The 25,174-nt window shown below is 33.6% G+C and overlaps 2 protein-coding genes across 3 annotated transcripts in view; both read left to right on the forward strand.

Annotated features, from left to right (window-relative positions):
* Positions 1 to 22,752, forward strand: part of LOC110622613 (protein ZINC INDUCED FACILITATOR-LIKE 1) — a 42,337-nt gene extending 19,585 nt beyond the window's left edge. For both annotated transcript variants that reach the window (XM_021767183.2, XM_021767182.2), the window contains 8 exons: positions 5,215 to 5,397; positions 5,785 to 5,872; positions 6,893 to 6,978; positions 7,074 to 7,181; positions 13,755 to 13,799; positions 19,003 to 19,091; positions 21,493 to 21,536; positions 22,275 to 22,752. In XM_021767183.2, coding sequence (XP_021622875.1) covers positions 5,215 to 5,397; positions 5,785 to 5,872; positions 6,893 to 6,978; positions 7,074 to 7,181; positions 13,755 to 13,799; positions 19,003 to 19,091; positions 21,493 to 21,536; positions 22,275 to 22,375 — 744 coding nt within the window. In that variant the 3' untranslated portion in view covers positions 22,376 to 22,752. The remainder of the gene's footprint in view (positions 1 to 5,214; positions 5,398 to 5,784; positions 5,873 to 6,892; positions 6,979 to 7,073; positions 7,182 to 13,754; positions 13,800 to 19,002; positions 19,092 to 21,492; positions 21,537 to 22,274) is intronic.
* On the forward strand, positions 13,806 to 18,802 carry LOC122724582. Its single transcript, XM_043959944.1, has one exon. The coding sequence runs from the start codon at positions 14,920 to 14,922 to the stop codon at positions 15,655 to 15,657; it is 738 nt and encodes a 245-aa protein (XP_043815879.1). The 5' UTR covers positions 13,806 to 14,919; the 3' UTR covers positions 15,658 to 18,802.
* Positions 22,753 to 25,174: the final 2,422 nt, after the last annotated feature.

Raw genomic sequence — 25,174 nt, forward strand, 5'->3', positions numbered from 1 at the left:
AGACAAGCAAAGGAATTACCGGAGTGAGCAATGCTAGAAGATGGAGGATGTTGCTTAGCTGCTTGGAACTTCAAGTATTCTTTATAGTCCTCTCCAGTTAAAGTAATTGAATCTAGGTCCTGAGATTTATTAGTAGGTTGTGGAAGCAGACCTTCTTCATTAGATTGGGCAAGATGAGCTGCCAATTGGCCGTGGTGGTCGGCCACGTAGTGCCCAATATGCATCCCGTGTGTGACCTTTCTTATCACAATAGAAGCAATGAAACTTTTTCCCTTTACCTTGCGATTTCCTCCTTGTTCTTGATTGCCTTGCATGGCCAAAACCGAGGATTCCATATCTGTAGCGTCACTCTTACTAAGGGAAATACGTAAGAGCCTAGCTGACACATCTTCTAAAGTTGGAATAACTGAACCAGTCAAAATTTGATCTTTCACAGAGAAAAGGTCAGATCGCAATCCAATTAATGCCAAAACCATAAAAAATTTATCACGTTGTTTTTCTTGCGCATCAATATCATCAATAAAGGACATAAGAGAATTAAATTTATCTTTCAGAGTTTCTACTTGTCCCAAGTAACTAGGCATATCCTGATGATTTTGTTGTAAGTGAACCATATCCGACACAACCTTGTAGATGCATTGTATATCATTAGTATACAATGTTTTGGCCTTAGTCCAAACCTTACAACAAGTTTTGCAAGACTGAAACAAAGCAAACAATTTTGGATCTAACCAATGCCATAAAAGACTACATAGTTGAGCATCAATCTTAAGCCAGTTGGGTTTATAAGTGGCAATGATATCAATGACATTTTTTGTTAAATGATCATCATACCCTTGTCCTACAAACCATAATTCTATAGATGCAGCCCAAGACACATAATTATTACTACCTTGCAACTTCACCGTAGCAATTGAAAAGAATGGTTTAAGAGACTCAGAACCTGTTTTGAGGGTGTTTTGCTTCTTAGACATGTCGAGAGAGATTCTAAAACAACAAGGGACCGAGTAGGGACCCGAATCTGCCAAAAAAGAGCCAATTCTGTCAAGAAAAAAGGAACCTACGCTTGTGAACAGTAAATCCGATGTTACTGTTCACAAAGGGCGTGTGAAGGCGAGCTGAATAGGCGACTAGACCTGTTCTGGAGTTGCCGGTGCTGGGCGATGCTGGGGAAGAATCGCCGGCGTGAAACGGTCACCGAAAGATGGTGCATGCGTCGGCGCGTGGTCGGAGATAGGCTGCTTGGGGTGGCGCATGGGGCCGGATCTGGAGGCGGTACTTTATCGGAAAGCAGATCGGAAGCCGGCATGGAGAATGGGCTGGGTGGTGAGACTAACTGATTTCCAAAAAGTCACCAAAGCAAGGTGGCAGATTTGCCACTCAAAGGTGAACCAAGTTTCTTGGCTCTGATACTATAAAACCTTTGATGAAAAGAAGAAAAAAAAGAGAGCAGAAGATTTGAAAGAAAATACTTGATTATTCCTCTCAAGCCAATTGGGGTATATATGCTACATACAAGAGTAAATACTAAGTAAGAAAATAAATTAATTTCCTAATTATAGTCTAATCATATCCCAATCATATCACACAATCATATTCCTAATTATCAATACAAATCTAGACTATTTACAGAAATAATCTCAACATTGACAATGATTAAAACTAAGGACACAATTTCTTTAAAGTGATTAGGGAAGGATGTCTTGATCATAATGATTGTCAAATGGAGTTGAGGTACTAGAACAAACAAGAGACCTTAGTACTTGTTGTTTAAGAACGTAGAGACCTCCTGACTTACGACCTCGACCAATAATCTGCTTCGCAGTAAGATACTATAAAAGACAATGATCGGGAAAAAATGAAACACAACAATTCAAGAACCGAGTGAGTTTACTTACAGATAGTAAATTAAAAGAGAATTGAGGCAAATACAAAACAAATGACAAAGAGATAGATGATGTAGGACTTGGAATCCTAGAACCCATGACATGAGAGGTAGATCTTATCAGCTAAGGTAATAGAAGATGAGGCTGTATGGGACTAAAAGGCTGATAGGAGATTATAATTACCTGTCATATGACCTGTAGTACTAGAATCAATGATCCATATGGATAAAGAAACAAAACATGAGGTGGGTTTATCTGATCCCGTGATAGTATTGATAGAAGAACTGATGAGCCTTAATAATTCTTTATATTATGAAAATTGAGCATATTCTTCTGCAGACACTAAAATAATTTTCTCAGTGGATGATGTGATTTCCATTTGATGAGGTTTAGAAAATTCCCAGAGAAAAAGAAAGGTAGCTTCAAAGCAAACCCCAAAGCTAAATGATAAGACAACACCAAGAAGAACATAGGAAATAGCCAACAGAAAAATATCACCAAATAGGCAACATAGCCCTTAGAAGCCACAAACAGAAGAAACTTTTACACATCAGTAGAGGATGATCAAACCCAAAATGAAAAAAGGCTAATCTCCTCAATCGGAGTACCAAACTTCAAAACAGCATCCAAGGCTGCAATACCCAAGCTGAGTCGATGCCAAAAGAGGAGTTAGAAACACTGGAGGTTGCTGGAAAAAGCTCATGCGCCAGCGTGTGGCGAACGCTGGTGAGGGCCACGTGCTGCTTTCTGGAGGCCGGATTTTGGGGAATGACTGGTTGGCATGCGAAGCTCCTTTTGGGACAGGCCGTGAGTTGTTTAAGTCACGCTAAGTAGGTGACCAACTCTCCTTATATGAATAAAACAGGAAGCTTAGCAAGCAATACTCAAAGTCTTACACACAACACAACTCACAAATATTCACATATTACAATAGTGAAAATAGTGATTACTATTTGCATATACACATTACAATTTGCATATAGTATATACATATTCTCATAACTCACAAATTTGTTTTTTGCTATTATTACATTTTCGCAAATTCACAACTCACGAGAGGCAGTTCTCTTTGGGGCAACAATATACAATTTCAATTTTCAATCACAAAAATAAAATTAATTGTGACAACAACATAAAGAATGCAAAAAGAAATATCAGTCAAATTAAGAATAGAGGAAGAAAATTGCAGTCACTAACTTGGAGCACAAAAAAAAAATCTAGTTAACTTTGACAATTACACCAAAATAGAGGAAGCTTCTTCTTCTTCTTCTTCTCTCTCTCTCTCTCTATGTGTGGTTTGGCATGGAGTTGTCTGTGATTTGAGAAAGGGGGCAGAAAACCTTGAGACACACCTTACGACCTTAGTGCACTTAGTGAAGGGCACTTGACTTGCCAGTTGCAAGGCGCATGCTAGTGAGCCTCCTATGGCGTGCGCTTTGCTTCTTAGGTATACCTTTGACTATTATACTAATTTTCCACCTCATGAGGCATGTCCTAACTTCTCGTTTAGGGTTCCTACCATGGTTTTAAATAACAGCCGTTACGTAACGTAACGGCCGTTATGTAACGGGTTTTGGGAGGGTCGTTACCCATTACGTAACGTAACTGCCGTTATGTAATGGGTTTTGGGGGGGCCGTTACCCGTTATATAACGGCCCCTCCTGATTTGCAGGTGTAACAGCCATTACTAATGATTAAAATTCTTTTATATCCTTTATCTCTTGTTCCCTATTCTCATTTTCATTAGTTTCTACACTTTTCAGCAGCTTCAAAAGACTATATTTTTTAAGTTTTCTCTTCCCTTTCTTTTTCAAATTTCAATCTTCCCTGCATATTTCTCATATAAACTTAGATTCATTATAAACTACTCTATTTCCAAGCTTATTTCTTCTAAAAAGTTAGTTAAATTTTATCTATTTTAGTTTTTAATTGTTGTTTTTTTTTTCCTTTTTTTTGTAAGTTTTTGTGGATTAAAGTGTTAGTTTTGAGTTAAAATTGTACTTTGAGCTATTAGTTTACTCGATCTATAAAGATTATATTGATTTTTCTTATTTTAAACTATATGATGTTTAATTTAAGTTAAATAATCTATATTTTATATATTTATATTTATTATGTATTTGTATACATTGTTCTGAATTAAATTTAATCAATATCATTTTATTTATGAACTTTGCAAATTTTTTTAAAAAATTTGCGTAGCGCCAGGCCGTTACCGTTACGTTACGGCCGTTACAGGTCTGTTTCCATTACCCGCGATCACGACCGCGAATGTGGCCGCGACCGTGATTTAAAACCATGGTTCCTACTCATCATAGACATAAAACTTGGTATCTTCAACTTGCATAGGAAACACATGAATTAGAGAGATATGGGCCTGATAAAGTGATGAATTTGGGCATTTTTGGGGTGGAAAAGGCATTGCTAAAGGAAATCCATTTGGGTTTGTCACTGGGTCTAGGGGTAAAATAGTTATTTTTTGAAACGTGAAGAAGCTTTCTTCCTAAAGTTTGGCCTTATGCTAAGAAAACATAGTTATCTCCTACTTCCAAATCCTAAATCAATTAGAAAAATTATTTTAGTTCTATTTCTTCTATGTATGGCATGTAAAAAAATATATGGGCAGCCACAAGACTTCTGTTTTAGTTAGTATTTCATATTTATTATGTAGTAGGATTACTTAAACTAAGTACTATTATGATTTAGTAGTTTACTCTTAATAGGACTCTATGTAAGCCTATAAATAGGCCTTTATTTCATGTAATTTCTACATCTATGAGAACAACTTTCAGATTTCTTTTCAAGCTCAATTCTTATCAATTTATAAGTATGCGGATTCGAGTTATCATCCTACTCTAAGGATGTGGCGTCAAAGGTGTTAATTTTCTTTGTGGCGTTCTACTTATCAAAGAAAATTAATTCTATGTATCTTTAATCTTTTGTTTAAGCTTAATCATTGTAATCGAGTCAGTCTCATTGTTTAAGCAATGGTATGGCTGAATACATAGAAGATGTTAAGTGTGTGCTTTCCTTATATTGAGTTGTCTTTTTCCTTGTTGGCCAAACTCTTTAATGAGTTTTTGGTAAAGTTTTTTTTTTTTTTTGGGTGCTGGTATCCTTGAATCACGTCAATTACAGAAGTCTGATGTGGTAAGACTTTTTTGCCCCTGGTATTTTATGGGTAATAAAACTGCTTTTCCAGCCTTTGTTGCAGTAATTGACTTTTCTTTATAGTAAGTACTTGTGTTCATTTTCTTCTCCATTTACATGTTCTTGCATTACTATTGTACTCTAAATAGCCTTGGTGCCTAAATTTGGACACTTGTAGGAAACATTGCACAACCATAAAGGAAGTGACAAAGAATGCAATGAGTCTAACTCAAATCAAAGAGCAGAAATGTGTGAAGGAAAAAGCCTAGTTTCTGAAGAAAGCCTGCTGAAAAATTGGCCCTTAATGTCCTCCATTATAGCGTATTGTGTGTTCCAACTTCATGACATGGCCTATGCAGAGGTAATTCTTAAGAATTTCATTGCAGTCCATTTTATGTGACATTGATTATGGTTTTGATCCCATCTTATCATAATTTTCATAATACATGTATGTGCATATTTGGATGATTTTGGAGATATAATATCTTATTTTAGGTGCACCGTGCACATACCTTATTCCTTTCAAATTTCTTAATACTATAGTTCTTGTGTTATGAGAGATTATTTTGGTCTATACTTTTTAAGTAAGGAAAAAAAGGACGTTATGTTGGTAGGTCCAATTGCTTATTTGAAGCTTACGTTGAAACAGAATGCATCATGTTTTGGCCTACCCGAGTTTACATTGTTTCTTTTTTTTGTAAATATTGATCTGTTTTGATATTCAGTCTTTCTTATACTGTTTCTTCAGCTTTTCTCGTTATGGGCTGTTAGTCCCAGGAAAAATGGGGGATTGAGCTATTCCACTGCAGATGTTGGTGAAGTTCTTGCAATTTCAGGTTGTATACAGCAACCATTTTCATATCATTGATAAATGATAAATTTCCCTCTGTCCCTAGTTCTTTAGCCCTTGTTTGGCATATATTTCTTGTAAGAAAAGAATTGAATTCTATTAATAGAATTCAATTCATTTCTAGTCATAAGAGAATTTCAATAGGAGAATTTATTTATTTGGGATCAATTTAAATATAATAAAGTTCAATTGAACTCTTATAATAAATTTAAATTGATTTAATTATTCTTTATTCTTATTATTTCTAAACCAAACATAAAATTATAAATAATAATCATTTTTATCACATTGAATTTTTCTTTTTTGAAAAATCACTATTAATATTTTCACAATATTTAAAATGTAAACTTTATATAATTTTTTACCATTAAAGAATATAAATTAAGATGGGACTTCTTTTTTTTTTCAAAGATTAACAAAATAATATAATAAATTCTTAATATTAATTTTTAAATGCATTAAATATTAAATATTAATAATTAATATTAAATTAAATTACTTTTCTAAAGAGGAGTTATTAATTAAAAAATAACAAATAAATTTAAAATTAAAACAAAAAAAATAAAGGATAAAAGGAAAAGAAAAAAAAAAGAATTCTCAAGGGCTAATTAAGTAATTTTATATAAATAGCCTTAAAGTAAAATCGTTTCTTGCAAAATCTTAACAATTTTGACAAGATTTACTTTTAAGTCAAAGTTAATTCTCACAAGAATTCAATAGAATTGAATTTTTACATTATTAGTTTTGTTAAAACACAAAAATTTAAAAAAAAAAAAAATTCTTTTGATTTCTTTCAAAATTAGCCATTCCAAACAATGGGTTAGTCTTTCAGGAATGCACTTTTCTTCAACTATTATTGAGTTGTTTTCTCTTGATAATAAAGTTGGTTGATGCTTTCACTACCAAATATATTCACTTACGTATTGAGAAACATGTGTTATACGTTGTCATAACTTTAAATTTATGAATATCATGTCTATTTTTCTATTTGGCATGCAAACATCAGGCTTTGGACTGCTGCTCTTTCAGCTATTCTTATACCCACTGGTGGAAAGAAATTTGGGACCTGTCATGGTATCTCGCATAGGAGCAGTATGTCTTCGAACCAACTTCCTTGCATATAACTTGTACTTCTGTTTATTTATTTCCCTTTTTCATGTGATCTTTTCTTGCTTTTAAATGTGAAGGTCCTGACCATCCCATTGCTGTCTAGCTACCCTTTTATAGCTATGCTAGAAGGCCTCAACCTCACACTACTGATTGACTGTGCATCTGTGCTGAAGAATGTGCTCTGTGTAAGTGCATGCTCCAAATGAGAGTCTCTTCTAATGTTTATAGCACTTACTAATTTTGGAATTTGGATTGTCAATGGTGTTAATATTGTGTTTGGAAGTGTTTCACATTTTTTTACATGTACATAGATGCTTATCTTAATCAATGTTATATATACATCTACAGAGAAAATTACTATTTAGTTCCTATTGTGTGGGAAAATTCATTAGTTGATCCCTCAGTTTTAAAAAATATATTAAAACATTCCTGAAAGTTTAAAAAATTTATTAATTAGTCAATTCCTTAATTTTAGCTGTTAAGTATTGTAGAAAAAAGTCTCAAGTGCTCTCAACAAATTGGGATTAATTAGTAGACATTTTTACGAAACTGAGAAACCAACTAATGAGTTTTCCCATGTCACAAGGACTAAATAGTAATTACTTAATAGTGAAAACTAATAGAGGGACTGATACAGGACTAACTAATAGATTTTTTAAATTTCAAAGACGTTTTAATATATTTTTTAAAGCCGAGGGACCAATTTATATATGTATATGTATATATATACACCTTCAATTTTTTGTGATCAAGTGCTCAAACAAAATTATAATTTCTTTCCACGTGTATTTGGTTAGAACTTATTACAGAAATACTAATGAACAGTGTGATCCACTTGTGATCAAATGCTAACTTTGATGGGAAAAAAAGAAGGAAGAAAGTTACAGCATTATTAGCCAAGGGACAATCAAGAAAGTCACATTGAAACCCACAATAATTAATGAATAACAGACTATTGTAAAAATGTTCAGCATAATAAATATGGTTTCCATTTTACTATTTTATCTATAAAAGAATTTTGTGATATCCATATTCTTTCAGTGCCATATGCACTTCTTTAGAAATTATTGACTTTTTTTATCATCTGCTACAAAAAATTAACGCTTAAGCACTCAAATGGAAATTGTGTAGAAGTTTAACCAATATTGGTGTTGTTATCCCTTTTAAACATTTATTTTCCACTTCATATAAAGAACTAAACATTCATTAAGAAGGGAAACTAAATAATTCTAGATTATTCAAATCACACTTACAGAATGAATATGTGATATACATCTTGTATTACCCAATGAAACCATATTTGTATGCCATTATTTGATTAAAGTTTCCTCAAGTTCTGGAGCATTCCATTTGAGCTGGGATTCTGCTATTGATCCCTTCACTTTTTATTAGTTTTTTAGCATCAAAGAGTTGACGTGTGCAATTATTTTCTGACTAGCAAAAGAAAATTAAAATCTAGGAATTGGTAAACTTTTAGTTTGTAGTGAATGTTGACTTATTTGCTGATTGCTAGTGATATAATTTGATTTGATTACGGATTTTAGGCATAAATTAGGATCCTTAATTATCTCTGTAATTGTTTTGATTATTTGCTTCCTATTTAGTCATATTTCTTTGTGTATAAATAGTAATATAAATCACTTGTAAAGATTAAGAGTAACATGCAAGAATACTCTAAAATTCTCCAAAATTCTTTATGATATCAGAGCTTTTTCCTGATTTTAAGGTTTAAATTTAATTTTTTCTCTTTAGGGTTTCTAAAACCCTAGATCTACCTTTTTAGTACTGCCCTATCTAGGGGACTTTTTTCGTGTCACTGCCGCCACCAGCAGGGTCGTCGGACTGTCACCGGCTAGCCCTCCAATCTGACGCCAGAAATCCACCCGCGTGAGGCTCACACGCCCTTACTTTCCGACGCGTGAGGTTCTGTCCGATGCTGCTACACTGCCCAGTCCACTCCGACGCCATTTTCGACCTCTTTTTAGCCATCTTGTGCGCTACCTGATCTCTTGGTGATTTAGTTGGGCTCTCTTATGTATACAACCTTGGATACATCCTATTCTTTCACGGTTCATTTGATTTTATTATGGCAGAAAGTAAAAAGGTCTCGGTTCCTAACTCTGATAAACCTTCCTTGCAATTTAGTCCCGATGAAACCAATTATCTTGCTTGGTCAAGATTTTGTTTGTTGTTTATCGAGGGTAGAGAACTGCAGACTATGTCACTGGTATTAATTAAGAAGCAACTAGATGAGAGTAATCCAGATTTTCCTCAATGAGACTCAGATTTTCTTGTTATGACATGGTTACTTAACTCAATGCAACCTCATATCTCTAAGTCCTATTTATTACTTGATACTGCTGCAAAGATATGGAAGGTTTTGTCCTTAACTTTTTCTAAGATTGGGAACAATGTCCAAATTTATGATATTCGGAATAAGATCTATGATACTAAGTAAGGAGAAATGATTATCACCCAATTTTATTCTGAGCTACGTGGCTTATGGCAGGAGCTTGATTATTGTCATGACTTCCAGAGAGATTGTACTGGAGATGCAGTTAAATTTCAGAAAATGATTGAAAGGGAGCGGGTTTATGATTTTCTTGTAGGGTTGAATAACGAATATGATCCAATTCGGGTTCAAGTGTTGGGGAAAAACCCTTTTCCTTCACTAGAAGAGGCCAATGCCCATATTCAACCAGAGGAAAGTCGCCGATATGCTATGCTCTATATTGCACCAGTTGAAAAGGCTAGGTTGGCTACTAGTTTGAGCATACTGTAGCCTTCTAATTCTGAGAAGAATCACCTGCATTGTGACTATTGTGGGAAACTGAGACATATCAAGGAGACTTGCTGGAAGTTATATGATCGTCCCACTAGAGGCCTTGGGAGCCTTTAGAGCTCAAGCTAATTTATCAAAAACTGTGGAGGAGCCCTTTAAAGAGACAACAACTGCTGAGTTCCTTTCCCCTAATGAAATTTAGAGTCTCAAGCACCTCCTATCTCATATTGATACATCTTCTTTCTCTGGTGCCACATCTAACTTTGTGAAGTCAGGTAATTCTTCCTCTCTTGATACTGTTCCCTCATTTATTGATTCTGGTGCGAATAGACACATGATAGGCTCTTCTAAATGTTTTTTCAATTATTTCCATTCTCTAACCAAAGACAGTGTCAAAACTGCTGATGGCTCTTTTACTCATATATTCGGAACAGATTCTGTTATTTGTACACCCAATATTAAATTATCATCTGTCCTTCATGTTCTCCGTTTTTCTATCAACCTTTTATCTGTTAGTGCTATCATCAATTCTCTTAACTGCAAAATTGAATTATTTCATGATCATTGTGTCATTTAAGATATTCTCATTGGGAAAAGTATTGGCAATGGTAGACTGCATAATGGCGTATTGAAGAATTTTGAGAGGAATTTTTTATTTTTTATTTTCTTTCCTGATCATTTGCTCCAGTTGCAAAAATAAACTCAATCAGAGTCCTGTTATCTTGTGCAACTAAATTGGATTGGGACTTATAACAGTCTGATGTGAAGAATGCATTTCTCCATGGAAATTTAGAGGAAGAGGCATTCATGGAGATTCCTCTTGGATTTGCTGATGAGAAGACACAAAGAAAGGTGTGCAAATTAAAAAAGGTTTTGTATGGGTTAAAACAATCTCCCAAAGTTTAGTTTGACAAGTTTAGCATAGTCATGATATCCTTTGGTTACTGTTAAATTTGGGCCAAGCCTAACTCACCCCAAAAGCTAGCTCAAGGGAGAGGAGTGCCTATGACTCATATAAGGGGCACATTACCCCTTTCCACAACCGATGTGGGATTCAACACACCCCCTCACTCCCAGAATTTTATTGGTGCGTGACATATTTATGGAAGGTCCAATATCAGATGGGGAGGCTCTGATACCATGTTAAATTTGGGCCAGGCCTAACTCACCCCAAAAGCTAGCTGAAGGGGGAGGAGTGCCTATGGCTCATATAAGGGGCACATTATCCCTTTCCACAACCGATGTGAGATTCAACAGTCACCAACATGCAATGTTGATCACATTCTGTTTATTAAACATCACAAGCTTTGAAGAAATGAAAGCCTTAGTTAAAAATGAGATATGGGAGTTAATGTCTCTTCTACCTGGAAAAAAAACCAGTTGGCTGCAAATGGGTGTTCGCTGTGAAACACAAAGCAGATGAATCAATTGAAAGATTCAAGGTTATACTAGTTGCTAAGGAATACACTCAAACCTATGGAGTGGATTACCAGGAGACATTTGCCCTTATTGCTAAAATAAACTCAATCAGAGTATTGCTATCTTGTGCTGCCAATCTTGACTGGGACCTACAACAATTTGATGTGAAAAATGCATTTCCCTATGGAGACTTAGAGTAGGAAGTGTATGAAAATTACTCCTAGATTTGCTTATGAAAAAGCATAAGGAAAGGTGTGTAGACTAAAGAAGGTTTTGTATGGTTGAAGCAGTCACCCAGAGTTTGGTTTGATCGATTCAGCAGAGTTATGATTTCCTTTGACTATCAACAGAGCAATGTTGACCATACTCTATTTATCAAGCTTCACAAAGGTAAAATTACTTTTTTCATAGTCTATGTTAATGACATAGTAATGATAGGGGATAACACTGAAGAGATGACTCAGCTGAAAAAATTTTTTGCTCAGGAGTTTGAAATTAAAGATTTAGGAAAATTTCAATATTTTTTGAATCAAGGTTGCCAGATCAAAGAAGGGGATCTTTATTTTTCAGAGAAAATACATTCTGGATCTTTTGGAAGAAACTGGTATGTTAGGCTGTAAACTAGCAGAAACTCCCATTGAGAGCAATCGCAAGCTTCAAGCAAGGATTGGTGAATCAGTGGAGATTAGCATATATCAGAGGTTGATAAGCAGATTGATGTATCTTTCGCATATTCGACCAGACATAGCATTTGCAGTTAGTTTAGTCGGTCAGTTTATGCATGATCCTCGTGAGTCTCACATACAAGCTGTTTTTTGCATTTTGCGATACTTGAAGTTTGCTCCTGGAAAAGGTTTCCTATTCTCTAAATACGATCATCTCCGCATACACGCATTTACATAAGCAATTGGGTTAGATCCATTGATGATAGGAGGGCAATTAGTGGTTACTGCACACTTGTAGGAGGAAACATTGTCACTTAGAGAAGCAAAAAGCAAAGTGTTGTTGCTCGATCAAGTGTTGAGGTGGAATTTAGAGCGATGGCACAAGGTGTTTGTGAACTCCTATGGTTGCAGAGATTATTGGAGGAATTGAAGCTATTAGAGAGGGACAAACTCCTCTTATGCTGTGACAACAAAGCTGTCATCTATATAACTTAAAATCCAGTTCAACATAACCGAATGAAGCACATAGAGATTGATCGACACTTCATTAAAAAGAAGTTAATAAATGACGTCTTGAGATTATATCATATTACATTTGATGAACAATTAGCTGATGTGTTTATCAAAGAGCTCAGCAACAAGATCTATCACACCTTGGTTTGCAAGTTGAGCATGTGTGATATCTATGCACCAACTTGAGGGGGAGTGTTGACCAACATAGAAGGTTCTTAATTAGGAGAATTCAGATCTTTGGAATTCTAATTAGACTTGATTATAGGGCTTGATTATAAGGATTTTATTCTTATTGTAAATATTTATATTTTAGGTTGATTGTTTGTGTATAAATACTCAAATCTTGTAAAGATCAATTCAATTGGAATAGAATAAAAAATTTCTCTCAAAATTCTTCAGATTTGGTTTGATTATTGATTCTAGGCATAAATTAGGATCCTTAATTATCTCTGTAATTATTTTGATTATTTGCTTCTTGTTTAGTTGTAATTCTTTATGTATAAATAGTCATATAAATCACTTGTAAAGATTAAGAGTAAAATACAATAATACTCCAAAATTCTCTAAAATTCTTCCATTAAAATTTTGTATTTTCAATTTCTGTTGCATTTATATGTTGCATAGCTCTTAAATTTTCTAACAAGGAAAGGTAGATTCCTTTTCTATTTAGAAATTTATTAAATATTATTGCAAACCTTCCTATGAAGATGTTCCTGCTCCATAAGATTAAGTTCCTAAATAAGATCATGTAATCTTTTTCAAATATTCAAAATAGATTAGCCTTAGGGTTGATGCTTCTGGAATTTTGTATGTGATACATAAATTCTTCCAGGACTTACCCTATATTCATATTTTATTTTTCTTCATTGAATCCTACAAATCCCCTATTGCAACTTTAATTTATTACCTGATCAATTAGCAGCAGTAGTTCTGATATCTCCAGGGCAAACAGCCTTGAGCTTTATTTTCTTGTACTATTGGATCCTTGGTTCCACTTTTTTCCAAACTCTGACCACCACATAGTTCCTACTATTTCAGCACTCAAAATTTCAAATACTATGGTTATAGTTTTTACTTGCTTGCCTATGTGAATACAAGCTTTCCAACAATATATTTAATTCTATGTACAGATGAGGATTAGGGCTGGGTGGGCCATGCTCATAAATGTATTTGTGCGTATAGACTTGCTTATATATATATATTGGCAACGGAGTTTTCTTTCATAAGAAACTTAAAATAACGGGAAAAACTTGCATAATTGATCTGTACAAAGCATTTGTGCTGTAAAACAGACAAATAACTGTCCATCTCTCTCTTTTTCTCCCCCTCGTGTTTGCATTTGACTAAACTTTTCTATTTATTTTTTTTCAAATATGCAGGTATCAATCACAACAGGATTGTTCCTTCTACAAAATAGAGCTGTGGTATGCATATGCACTCGCACACAAACATACGAATACATTTATGCATTCAGAATTAAAAAAGACCTGACATTGAATATGATATCCACTAACTAGTGACTTTTTTCAAAATGAACTATATTCTCCTCAACTTTTTCAAATTCCTTGCTTTTGAATCCTTCAAAACAATATAAACTTAGCCTTTGAGTTTTAAATAGACTACCTTTAATCTCGACATCTTAAATGAAACAACCTTTTCAAACATGAATTTATATATATTTTACACTTCACTGCAATTGAGACTAATCATTATTATATATGAATAATTAAGGGATTAAAAAGGTTTCATGTCAGGAGTGATATAACACTAGAAAAGGATTAAAGCAAATAATAAAGGAAATTGAGAACCATCTCTTAACTGTATCAATCATATCAAAGCCTGTTGAGATAATAGAAAACTGGCGATTCTATTGTGCCTACAACCCTAATCAACTTAGAAATAGAAATCCTAATTGAGTTAGGAAAATCAAATTAGGAAGAGAAACCCTAATTAACTAGTAATAGAAAAAAATCCTACAATTTCTAGTTTCTATTTTCATATTGCTTCCTAAAATAAGTGCTAAAAACTCTAGAATTATGATTTGCATCAAAGTTCTTATTAGAATGCAATTTGAAAACTGAAGTGCAACAAATTTGAGAAGTCAAGGACAACACAGTTAACTTTGGTAAAAGAAAAAAGGATTTAAGTGTATGTTTTGTCAATTTCCATGACACAAACATATATATTGTTGAGATTATTTCTATAAACAGCCTAGATTTGTACTGATAATTAGGGATATGATTGTCTGATATGATTGGAATATGATTAGACTATAATTAGGGAATTAATTTATTTTCTTACCTAGTATGTACTCTTGTAAGTAGTATATATACCCCAATTGGCTTGAGGGGAATAATCAAGTATTTTCTCTTAAATCTTCTGCTCGCTTTTTCTTCTTTTCATCAAAGGTTTCATGGTATCAAAGCCAAAAAACTTGATTCACTTTGAGTGGCAGATCTGCCACCTTGCTTTGGTGATTTTCTGGAAATCAGTTAGTCTCACCACCCAACCCATTCTCCACGCCGGCTTCCGATCTGCTTTCCGATGAAGCACCGTCTCCAGATCCGGCTCCACGCGCCACCCCAAGCAGCCTGTCCCCGGCCACGCGCAGCCCATTCTCCATGCCGGCTTTCGATCTGCTTTCCGGTGAAGCACCGCCTCCAGATCCGGCCCCATGCGCCACCCCAAGTAGCCTGTCCCCGACCACGTGCAACCCATTCTCCACGCCGGCTTCCGATCTGCTTTCCGGTGAAGCACCGCCTCCAGATCCGGCCCCATGCGCCACCCCAAGCAGCCTGTCTTCGGCCACACGCCGGCGCGTGCACCATCTTCCGGCGACCGTTTCACGCCGGCGACTCTTCCTCCAGCATCGCCCAGCGCCGGCGACTCCAGCCCAACAGGTCTGGTCGCCTGTTCAATCTGCCTTCACACGCCCTCCGGCCATGTGCGGACGCGTGCACCATCTTCTGGCGACCGTTTCACGCCGGCGACTCTAGCCCAGTAGGTCCGATCGCTTGCCCAACCCGTCTAACGTTGGATTTACTATTCACAGGCGCAAATCCTTCATTTTTGGCAGATTCAGATTCAGTCTCCATGGCCCAATCAAATATTGCCCATTCTAGTAATTCTTTTACTTATCTAACCAAGTCTTTACCCATTGGTTCATGGATCCTCGACTCTAGTACTTCTGATCATATCTCTGGTAATCCCTCTCTTTTCTCTACTCTTGTTTCACCTTCCACACCATCTAAAGTCACATTAGCTAATGGTTCACAAACTTAAGTTAAAGGGATCGATAACGTATATCTCCTTCCTTCTATCCCTTTGACTAATGTTTTATTTACCCCTGACTATCCATACAACCTAATCTCTGTTAGCAAATTGACTAAAGCTCTTCACTGTTCAATCATCTTTACTACTGAATCTATGGTTGTGCAGGACCGGAGTACTGGAAAGATGATTGCAGCAGGATATGAGTCACAAGGATTGTACTATTTTTCCACTTCTAACTCTCCAATTGCTTTTGTGTCTTTTACCTCCGCTGAACTCATTCATAGTCGTTGGGGACATCCAAGTCTGAACAAGTTACAAAAACTGGTTCCTAGCCTCTCTTCCTTGCCTTCTTTAGAATGTGAGTCTTGTCAACTCGAGAAGCAAACTCAAGCTTCTTTTCCCAAGCGAATCAATAATAAGGCCAGTTCTATGTTTGACATTGTTCATTCAGATATTTGGGGTCCAAGTCGTGTTAGTACAACTCTGAGATTTCAATATTTTCTTACCTTTATTGATGACTATTCTCGTTGCACTTGGCTTTTTCTGATGAAGAATCGTTCTGATTTGTTCCCTATTTTTCAAAAGCTTTATGCTGAAATCCATAATCAATTTGGTATTCGCATTAAGATACTGTGAAGTGATAATGCAAAAGAATATTTGTCTTCCTCATTCACTCATTTCTTGTCTACTCAGGGTATTACTCACCAAACTTCTTGCTCTTATACCTCACAACAAAATGGAGTTGTTGAGTGGAAAAATCGACATTTAATTGAAATAGCTCGCACTTTACTCCTACATCACAATGTTCTGTTGCATTTTTTGGGGGGAAGCTGTCCTCACCGCCTGTTACTTGATTAACCGAATGCCTTCCTCTGTTTTACAGTATCAAAGTCCTCATTCTGTCCTATTTTCTAACCAGAATTCCACTCAGTTGTCTCTGCGTGTTTTCGGATGTATATGCTTTGTTCATGATCATACTCCTGGCAAAGACAAACTCCAATCCAAATCAGTTAAATGTGTCTTTCTCGGCTATTCACGGCTTCAAAAAGGTTACAAATGCTATGATCCTACTACTAACAGATATTTTGTATCTGCAAATATCACCTTTTTTGAAACCTCTCCTTACTTTTCTTCTAGTCCAACACACAACTTTTGTCCCTAGCGCTTTGCATGTACCTCCGCTCCGACTCCTATTTCTTCTTTGCTGCAAGTATGTCCATCTCTCACTCCTATGCCACCTCTTCAGGTCTATACACGTTGGTCTCACCCATCTGCTAATAACAATGACATTTCTCTCCCTAATGCAGGTACTTCTAATGACTCACCTCCCGTTCCGTCATCACCTACTTCGATCATGCCTTTAACAACAGCAGCTACTCCTCCTCTTGCTCTTCGAAAAGGTATTCGCTCTTTCCGAAATCCTCATCCCATTTATAATTTTGTGAGTTATCATCGTTTGTCTCCTTCCTATTATACTTTTGTCTCTGCTGTGTTTGCCGTCTCCATACCCAAGACAGTTAGAGAAGCATTGGATCATCCTGGTTGGTGTAATGTCATGGTTGAGGAAATGACTGCTCTGCATAAGAATGGAACTTGAGAACTGGTATCCTTACCACCTGGTAAGTCTAGTGTTGGTTGTCAATGAGTTTACACAGTTAAGGTGGAATCTGATGGTAAAATTGATCGCCTTAAAGATCTCTTGTAGCTAAAGGTTACACACAAATTTTTGGACTTGATTACAGTGATACTTTCTCTCCCGTAGCCAAAATAGCTATTGTTCGCCTCCTTATCTCATTGGCTGCAATTAATCACTAGACCCTGCATCAACTAGACATTAAAAATGCCTTTCTTCATGGAGAACTCGCTGAAGAAGTTTATATGGAGCAACCTCTAGAGTTTGTTGCTCAGGGGGAGTCAGGCTTAGTATGTCATCTTCAGCGCTCTTTGTATGGGCTAAAACAGTCTCCAAGAGCATGGTTTGGACGATTTAGCACTGTAGTTCAACAGTTTGGAATGTCTCAAAGTGATTCTGATCATTCCATATTTTTTTGACATAATGGCGATAGATGCATCTACCTGGTGGTCTATGTTGATGATATTATCATTACAGAAAATAATCATGATGGTATCTCTCAGCTTAAGCAACATTTGTTCAGTCATTTCCAAACTAAAGACCTTGGAAAACTGAAGTATTTCTTGGAGATTGAAGTGGCATAGTTTAAAACAGGTATCGCAATTTCTCAACGAAAATATGTTTTGGACATATTGGAAGAAATAGACATGTTAGACTGTAGACATGTGGACACTCCCATGGATCCAAATGTTAAGCTTGTTCCTGAACAGGGGGAGCCACTTAAAGATCCTGCTAGATACAGAAGATTAGTCTGCAAGCTCAATTATCTCACTATCACACGACCAGATATTTCCTTTGCTGTAAGTGTGGTTAGTCAATTTCTTCAAACCCCATACAGTAGTCACTATAATGCAGTCATTTGCATTCTTAGATATATCAAAGGAGCTCCAGGACAAGGTTTACTCTATGAGGACAAAGGTCACTCACAAATTGTTGGCTATTCTGATGCAGATTGGGCAGGTTCCCCTTCAGATAGACGATCTACTTCAGGATATTGTATTATGATTGGAAGGAATCTTATATCCTGAAAAAGTAAAAAACAGAATGTAGTTGCAAGATCAAATGCAGAAGCAGAATATCGAGCTATGGCTTTAGCAACATGCGAACTTATCTGGTTGAAGCAACTCCTTCAGGAATTGAAATATAGTGATACTGGGCAAATGAAGTCGATATGTGATAATCAAGCTGCCCTCCATATTGCATCAAATCCAGTTTTTCATGAGAGGACGAAGCATATAGAGGTGGATTGCTATTTTATTAGGCAAAAGATTGAGTCCGGATGCATTTCTACTAGCTTTGTCAACTCAAATGATCAGCTAGTTGATATTTCTGCAAAATCACTTCGAAGACCACGAATCGAGTATATTTGTAACATGCTTGGAGCATATGATATGTACGCTCCAGCTTGAGGGGGAGTGTTGAGATGATTTCTGCAAATAGCCTAGATTTGTACTGATAATTAGGGATATGATTGTGTGATATGATTGGGATATGATTAGGCTATAATTAGGGAATTAATTTATTTTCTTACCTAGTATGTACTCTTGTAAATAGTATATATACCTCAATTGGCTTGAGGGGAATAAACAAGTATTTTCTCTCAAATCTTCTGCTCTCTTTTTCTTCTTTTCATCATAGGTTTTATATATATATTTTGTTTCTCTTTTGTCTTTAATACTGAGTGTCAACCTTAAGTTAGGCCACTTTTTGTAACATGTCAGGCACAGAAGCAAAGGGGAGCTGCAAATGGGATTTCAATGTGTGCAATGTCCTTATTCAAGGCGATTGGTCCTGCTGCAGGAGGTTTCATGTAAGTTTCTTTGCATTGAATTAGTTGGTTGGTTTCATTTTCACAAGTTCATAGCATTGGAGCAGAACATGACTATATTTGCATGTCATAAAAAATTCCTTTGCTTTGTGAACTTTATCAAATTAACATACTTTTAAAGTTCAATAAACACTGGAAATATGGTTTAGAAAAAACTGAAAATGGAAAATGTGATAGTATTTGGTGCATTTGATCTCCTTAATGTTCTCCTCACTTGCAAGCAGCCATTTGAGGGTCCAAAACTGCGTATCTGTTAGTAGAATGAGTGTTTCTATAGCCCTCTTTGACCCCAGGCTTAATATACAATTTTCAGTATGCCTATACCACTTGCATCCAAGATGCCTTTCAAAACTCTACCTAACTAAAATTTGGACAAAGTATAAAAAAATTACCGATGGTTAAATGACTTTTCAGGAGGAGGAGATGTTTTTTTGGTGATAAGCTGTACTCTGTATTTTACTTCTTTAGAAATTAGTATCTAAATGCTCAAAAATAATTCTTGGAATCGAATTTAGATATTATTATTTAAAATCTGCATAATTAAATTATTTTTAAAGAAATTACAGAAATAATTTTGTATTATTCTACCTCTGTATCATTGGCATTTTTTGCAGTTTTAATATATTTGTTTATTAGATGCTTGTTAGCTATTAGGTTTTTATCAGACTTGCACTCCCCTTTGAAATGGAGAAATAGGGACTGAAAGAGATAGAAAGAAACTTGGTTGAGAAAAGAACTAAAAGGAAAAGGATTCAGAGAGAATTGATGAGATAGAAAGATAATCTTTGTATTGATTCTTGAAATGCCTTACAAGATACTTTTGCTGAGATTTATTGCTTTCAGTAGCTGTTCTAAACCATCGTTCTTAGTATCTCATGACTTAAATCAATTTTCCACCATATTGATTCTAATTTATAGAGTAGACCTTAAATCTTCATGAATCTTATGATTTTTAATTCAAATCTTACTATTTTCGATAAGATTCCACATCCTAACAATTTAAATCTATGAAGTAAATCACAAATGTATGTGAATTACGACTAAATTGAACGAATTAATGGGGAACCAAATGAATATTCCAATTTGAGTCGATGGAATATTCATCCTCCATTCAATCAATTATTTTCTAAAGAGTTGTCGGATCTTACACTTCCAGAATTTAAGATTTCATTTAATTTTGTTGTGAAAAGTGCACATAAAATTTTTCCTTAAATATTTTTTTTTCCACCACTCATTCTTTTCCTGTTCCTTCCATCACTCATTCTTTTCCCTTTTCCTCGTCTTTTTTTCCTTTTATTAATTTATTTTTCTAATTATAGTTGTATTATCTAATTTTATATTAATATACTTTAACCTTTTAATGCAACATGCTATTCTTTTTTATTTGTTTAATTACCTGATCAAATTAAAATGAGTAGTACATGCATAATGATAATCATTTCTACAATTCAAGGCTGCATAACTTATAATATAAAATTTTATAACATAAGAAAGATATGTTATTCTATGTAAAGCATAACTCTAATTAGATAAATGATCATTCATATTTATCAAAATTTGTCATTGTGATAGTTTTTTCTTGTTTTTATTTGAAACATATATTATTTTTAATTAATTTTTGAGTATTTTTGCCAAAGCTTAACATTCATTTCTCGATTCCAATTCATAAAATAAATATTTTGATTCTCCATCTGACAACTATGGCATTAACAGGATATAGTTGTAACAAAATCAGCTACTACCAATGACATCTTTCAACTAGTCAAGTACTATAGACCACCCTTGATGAATATTATATTTAGGAACTTGACTATTATGTTTAGGAACATTATGATTATAAGAGTTCCTTGTTTGCCTATGCATAAACTTTGATTTTCTTGGCTTTCTTATCTTCTTTTTTTTTTTCGTGTATAATATTTACTATGTTATAATTGTTGCAGTTCTCCTTTGCCTCTTATAATTTTGTTGCCAAATTTGTAATTCTATGTTAGGGAGTCATATTTACCTATGACTAACTCCAGCTTGATAATAATTAAATTATCATAATTGTCAATGACTCAATGTCTCTTAATACTCTTTATCCACCTTTGTGAATTTAGAATCTATTGATGTTTTTTTTCAGCATGTTGACTGTGTTCATAGGAAATTGCATATTAAAAAAAACATATTTTGCTCTAATTAATGCCAAGTATTTTAGTTAAAATAAGATGTAATGCTAAATAATCAACATATTTTAAAATCTGAAATCGTTTCTTCATCAATTGTATTTCATTTCATAACCATGTGATGTATTCATCATTACAACATCATATAATAATATGTTAAAATTTAAAAGTTATTTAACAATAAATATTTTCATTGGTTATACTTTCAACATTCACAGCTTTTCATGGGCTCAAAAGCGTCAAGATGCTTTCTTTCTACCAGGTATTAACTCTAAATTTAATATGCTCTTGTTCTTTGGGTTTAAAACCGATTAACAATTTTCATCCTTGATACTTTTATGACTCATTGTTTGTTCATGTTGAACTTGCCTTATCAACATTCTATAATTATTGTATATCGATCTAAGTTTGGAAAAAAAATAAATATGGCAGCTATTTTATGCTGTGAAATTTGTGAATATAGAAAGTTTTTTATAAAGTATTTTTCCATTTTTGAGGATTAAAGATAATTTGTTACTTGAACATGTTAAGAATGTTCTCAGTTCAACATATGACATTGTTTTTTCCATGCAATATTGTTGTGGTTGATAAGTTCCTATAGTTGTAGAAATAATAATTCATGTTTTCTTTTCCAAATGGAGATACTAGAATCTGCAGTCTCATGTATTTCTTGATATTCGATGTATTTATTCTAATTACTAAATATAATTTCAATGAAGGTGGTTATGAAATTATGACTATATATAGATTTCAAGTAGAGTAAGGTTGATCTTGAGCACGTTTCTTTCTTCTCTTTTTTTCTTTTATTTTTTCCCTAGTGTGTGGGGATGCAAGTTGGGGGTAGGGGTTCTGGCCAGATTTGATCTTTCTTTAAATTAGATTCTTTATTATGGAATAAGTGTTGTTTTAAACATTTCAATGATTTTTTTTTAAAAAAAATTTATGCCTACCGCTTCTATTTAGAAAGATCTCTGATGAGATGATGTTTCTGTTGTTGCAGGTGATCAAATTGTTTTCTTCATCCTAAACATAGTTGAGGTGATTGGCCTGCTAATGACCTTCAGACCTTTTCTAGCTCTACCATCAAACAATATTTCATAGTACAATTCTAGAGACTCATCAACCAAGATATCTAAGTTGGACGAGTGGTAGAAAATTTTTTTCTTCTCCACTTCCATCTTTCTATATTTCAATCAATCATGTAGATTGGAATTGAGATATTTAGATAGCAATGCCTTTCCTTGCGCTGTTTTACTTATTTTTAACCTTGTGGGAATATTGTTTAGGCCCTTTTTCAGTGGCTGTGTAGTTTGCAACATTAGGCGTTCGTTATTCATGCCAACAGTGAAGATTGTTGTAGTCCTTGCTTGTGATAAATACTAAACTAGTAGTTGATGATCTACTTTACGTTATTGTTTGCAACATGCGGAAAAAGAAATGAATTCATTTCTAATAAGATCACAATTTCTTTTTTCTTCTTTTCTATTTCTTTTAGAATAAATTAGAAGAATTAAATTATTTCACTTATTACGTCTCTAAACATCAAAATTGATTAGAAAAAACCATGAAATTGTAAATTCTAAGTTTTCAAACAGGGTAAAGAATTGATGTTGCTGAATTTATACCGCAAGAAGGTAGAGATAAATATAGCATTTTCTGTGAATCCGGTGATAATGTGGCCAACTATTTTATAAGTGGCAACGCCAGCTAATAAGTTCGCAATCCTGCGATCTCACACAAGATGAAAATGTATTCGATAACGGTAATACTATGTCAAGACTCGACCTATTGGGGGAGAGCGAGTCTTGTCGTCAAACTGGATGTTAAAGTATTTGGGTCTCCCTTTCCACATAGGAGACCACATTTTTCAGATATCAGATCTCTACTATGTGGTCCTTATGTCCTTATTATGCGGTGACCACTCATAGTCTACTTTAAACGGATGTTATATAATATTGAAAATCACACTAATAAATTTAATTATTTTAATTATATTTTATTCTTTTGGATTGATGAATCTAGAAGAATTTTACTATTTCCATTTAAATGTTGATCCTATTCCATTGTGTTAGGAGATCATAAATGCGCATGGTTTTATTTTTTCTTAATTTATTTGGTCAATATTTAAATTTACTTTTAAACTTTTTTAATTTTTCTTTTTCTGATTTGTCAAAAAAAAATTTCAGCACCATCACCTTTCAAACCATCTCATCTTTGTTAACATAGATGTCAAGAAAATATAAGATTAATTATATAAAACAGCTCAAGAACGAGAAGTCACCTATGAAAAAGTCACCATTCATGATAAGCACTAATGTCACAATGTGGTTCTCTATGTAGAAGAGTTAAATAATCATCACATCAAATTAGAAAGTTTAGTGTTTGTTGGGTAATATTGGGAGATCTTTGTTATTTTATTTTTTTAAGGCCAAAAACAATTTTAAAATTTTAAAATTTATTTTTTAAAAATTAATTTCTAAAAACTGGTTGTATATAATAAGTTTATGAATTTTTATATAAAATAAGTAATAAATTACGTTTTTGAAATATGATGTTTAATACTAAAATTAGAATACAAATAGTTATGCATAAAAATAAAAAAATAAATTATTTTTATAAAATATATGATATTTTAATAAAATAAATTTAATATTTTGTTTCTATACTATAAGAAAACTCATCAATTAATTTTTTTTAATTTTAAAAAATGTATTAAATTGTTTCGAACATTTTAAAAAAATTTATTAGTTAATTTTTACATTAATTTTACTCGATCTTATAAAACATTTAAAATACTTTCAATAAAAATAAATTAATTAGTAAATATTTTTATAAAATTAAAAGATTAATTAATAAATTTTTTCATAGTATAAGAACTAAATATTTAATGACTTAACAATTAAAATTAATAATAGGTATAATTAGTAGATCTTTTAAAATTTCTAATAAATTTTAATGTAATTTTTAAAATTGAGGAACTCATATGAGTTCACTCATATTATAGGAATAACATAGTAAATTTTTTTTATTGTAATAAAATAAAAATATATTTTATAAATTAATTGAATGAATATATATTTAAAGAAAGTAAATGAATGTGGTTGATGGAGATGAAATTTAGAAATCATTAATTGTAATATGAGAAATGATCAAAGTTGTAAAGAAAAATAACAGTTTGATAGAATATGTAGTGAGAAAATCAATATATGTTCTTTTTATTTTCAAGATTTTTTATTTAAAAAACATTTTTTAATAAGTAGTAAAAATAAAAATAATTTAATAAATAAAAATAAAAATATTTAAAAATAAATTATTTTTATTAAATTTTCATTTATTTATGAAAAATAATTTATATTTAGAAAATATTTTCTATAAAAAATATTTCTTATGAAAAAAATAACTTTTTTTCATCATTTAATTTTATTTAAAAAATAAAATATATTAATAAATTAACCTATAGAGATCTTAATAAAAATTTATATCGCAGGAATTAGGTTGATGACGTGGTCGGAATAGAATTATACTATAATTAGCTAGACCTGCAAGAAAAAGAAGGTAAGATGATTGTGGGTGTCCACGGCAATTATCCCGACGTTCAAATCAATATGCTGAAAAATAGAGAGAATACAATAAATTGCTTAGAATTTGAATAATATAAGAGAATAACATATCCTTACCATTCTTCTCCTTTTATACTGCAAGAATATGGAGATAAATATAACATTTTCTGGTAATTCAGTGATGATGTGGCTTGCTGTTTGATAAGAGATATCGCTTACTAATAAATTAGTAATCCCGCGATTACAGGCGTAATAGGGATACGGTGGACTATGCCTGATAACGATAACTTCATCCCGAAACTCATCCTATCTAAGAGAGGGCGAGTCTTGATAATGAATC

This window comes from Manihot esculenta, chromosome 9 (assembly GCF_001659605.2).
Source record: "Manihot esculenta cultivar AM560-2 chromosome 9, M.esculenta_v8, whole genome shotgun sequence".
NCBI lineage: Eukaryota > Viridiplantae > Streptophyta > Magnoliopsida > Malpighiales > Euphorbiaceae > Manihot > Manihot esculenta.

Excerpts from the sequence above, each read along its gene's own strand:
- LOC122724582 (XM_043959944.1), top strand. The coding sequence starts at position 14,920 with ATGAAGCACCGTCTCCAGATCCGGCTCCACGCGCCACCCCAAGCAGCC.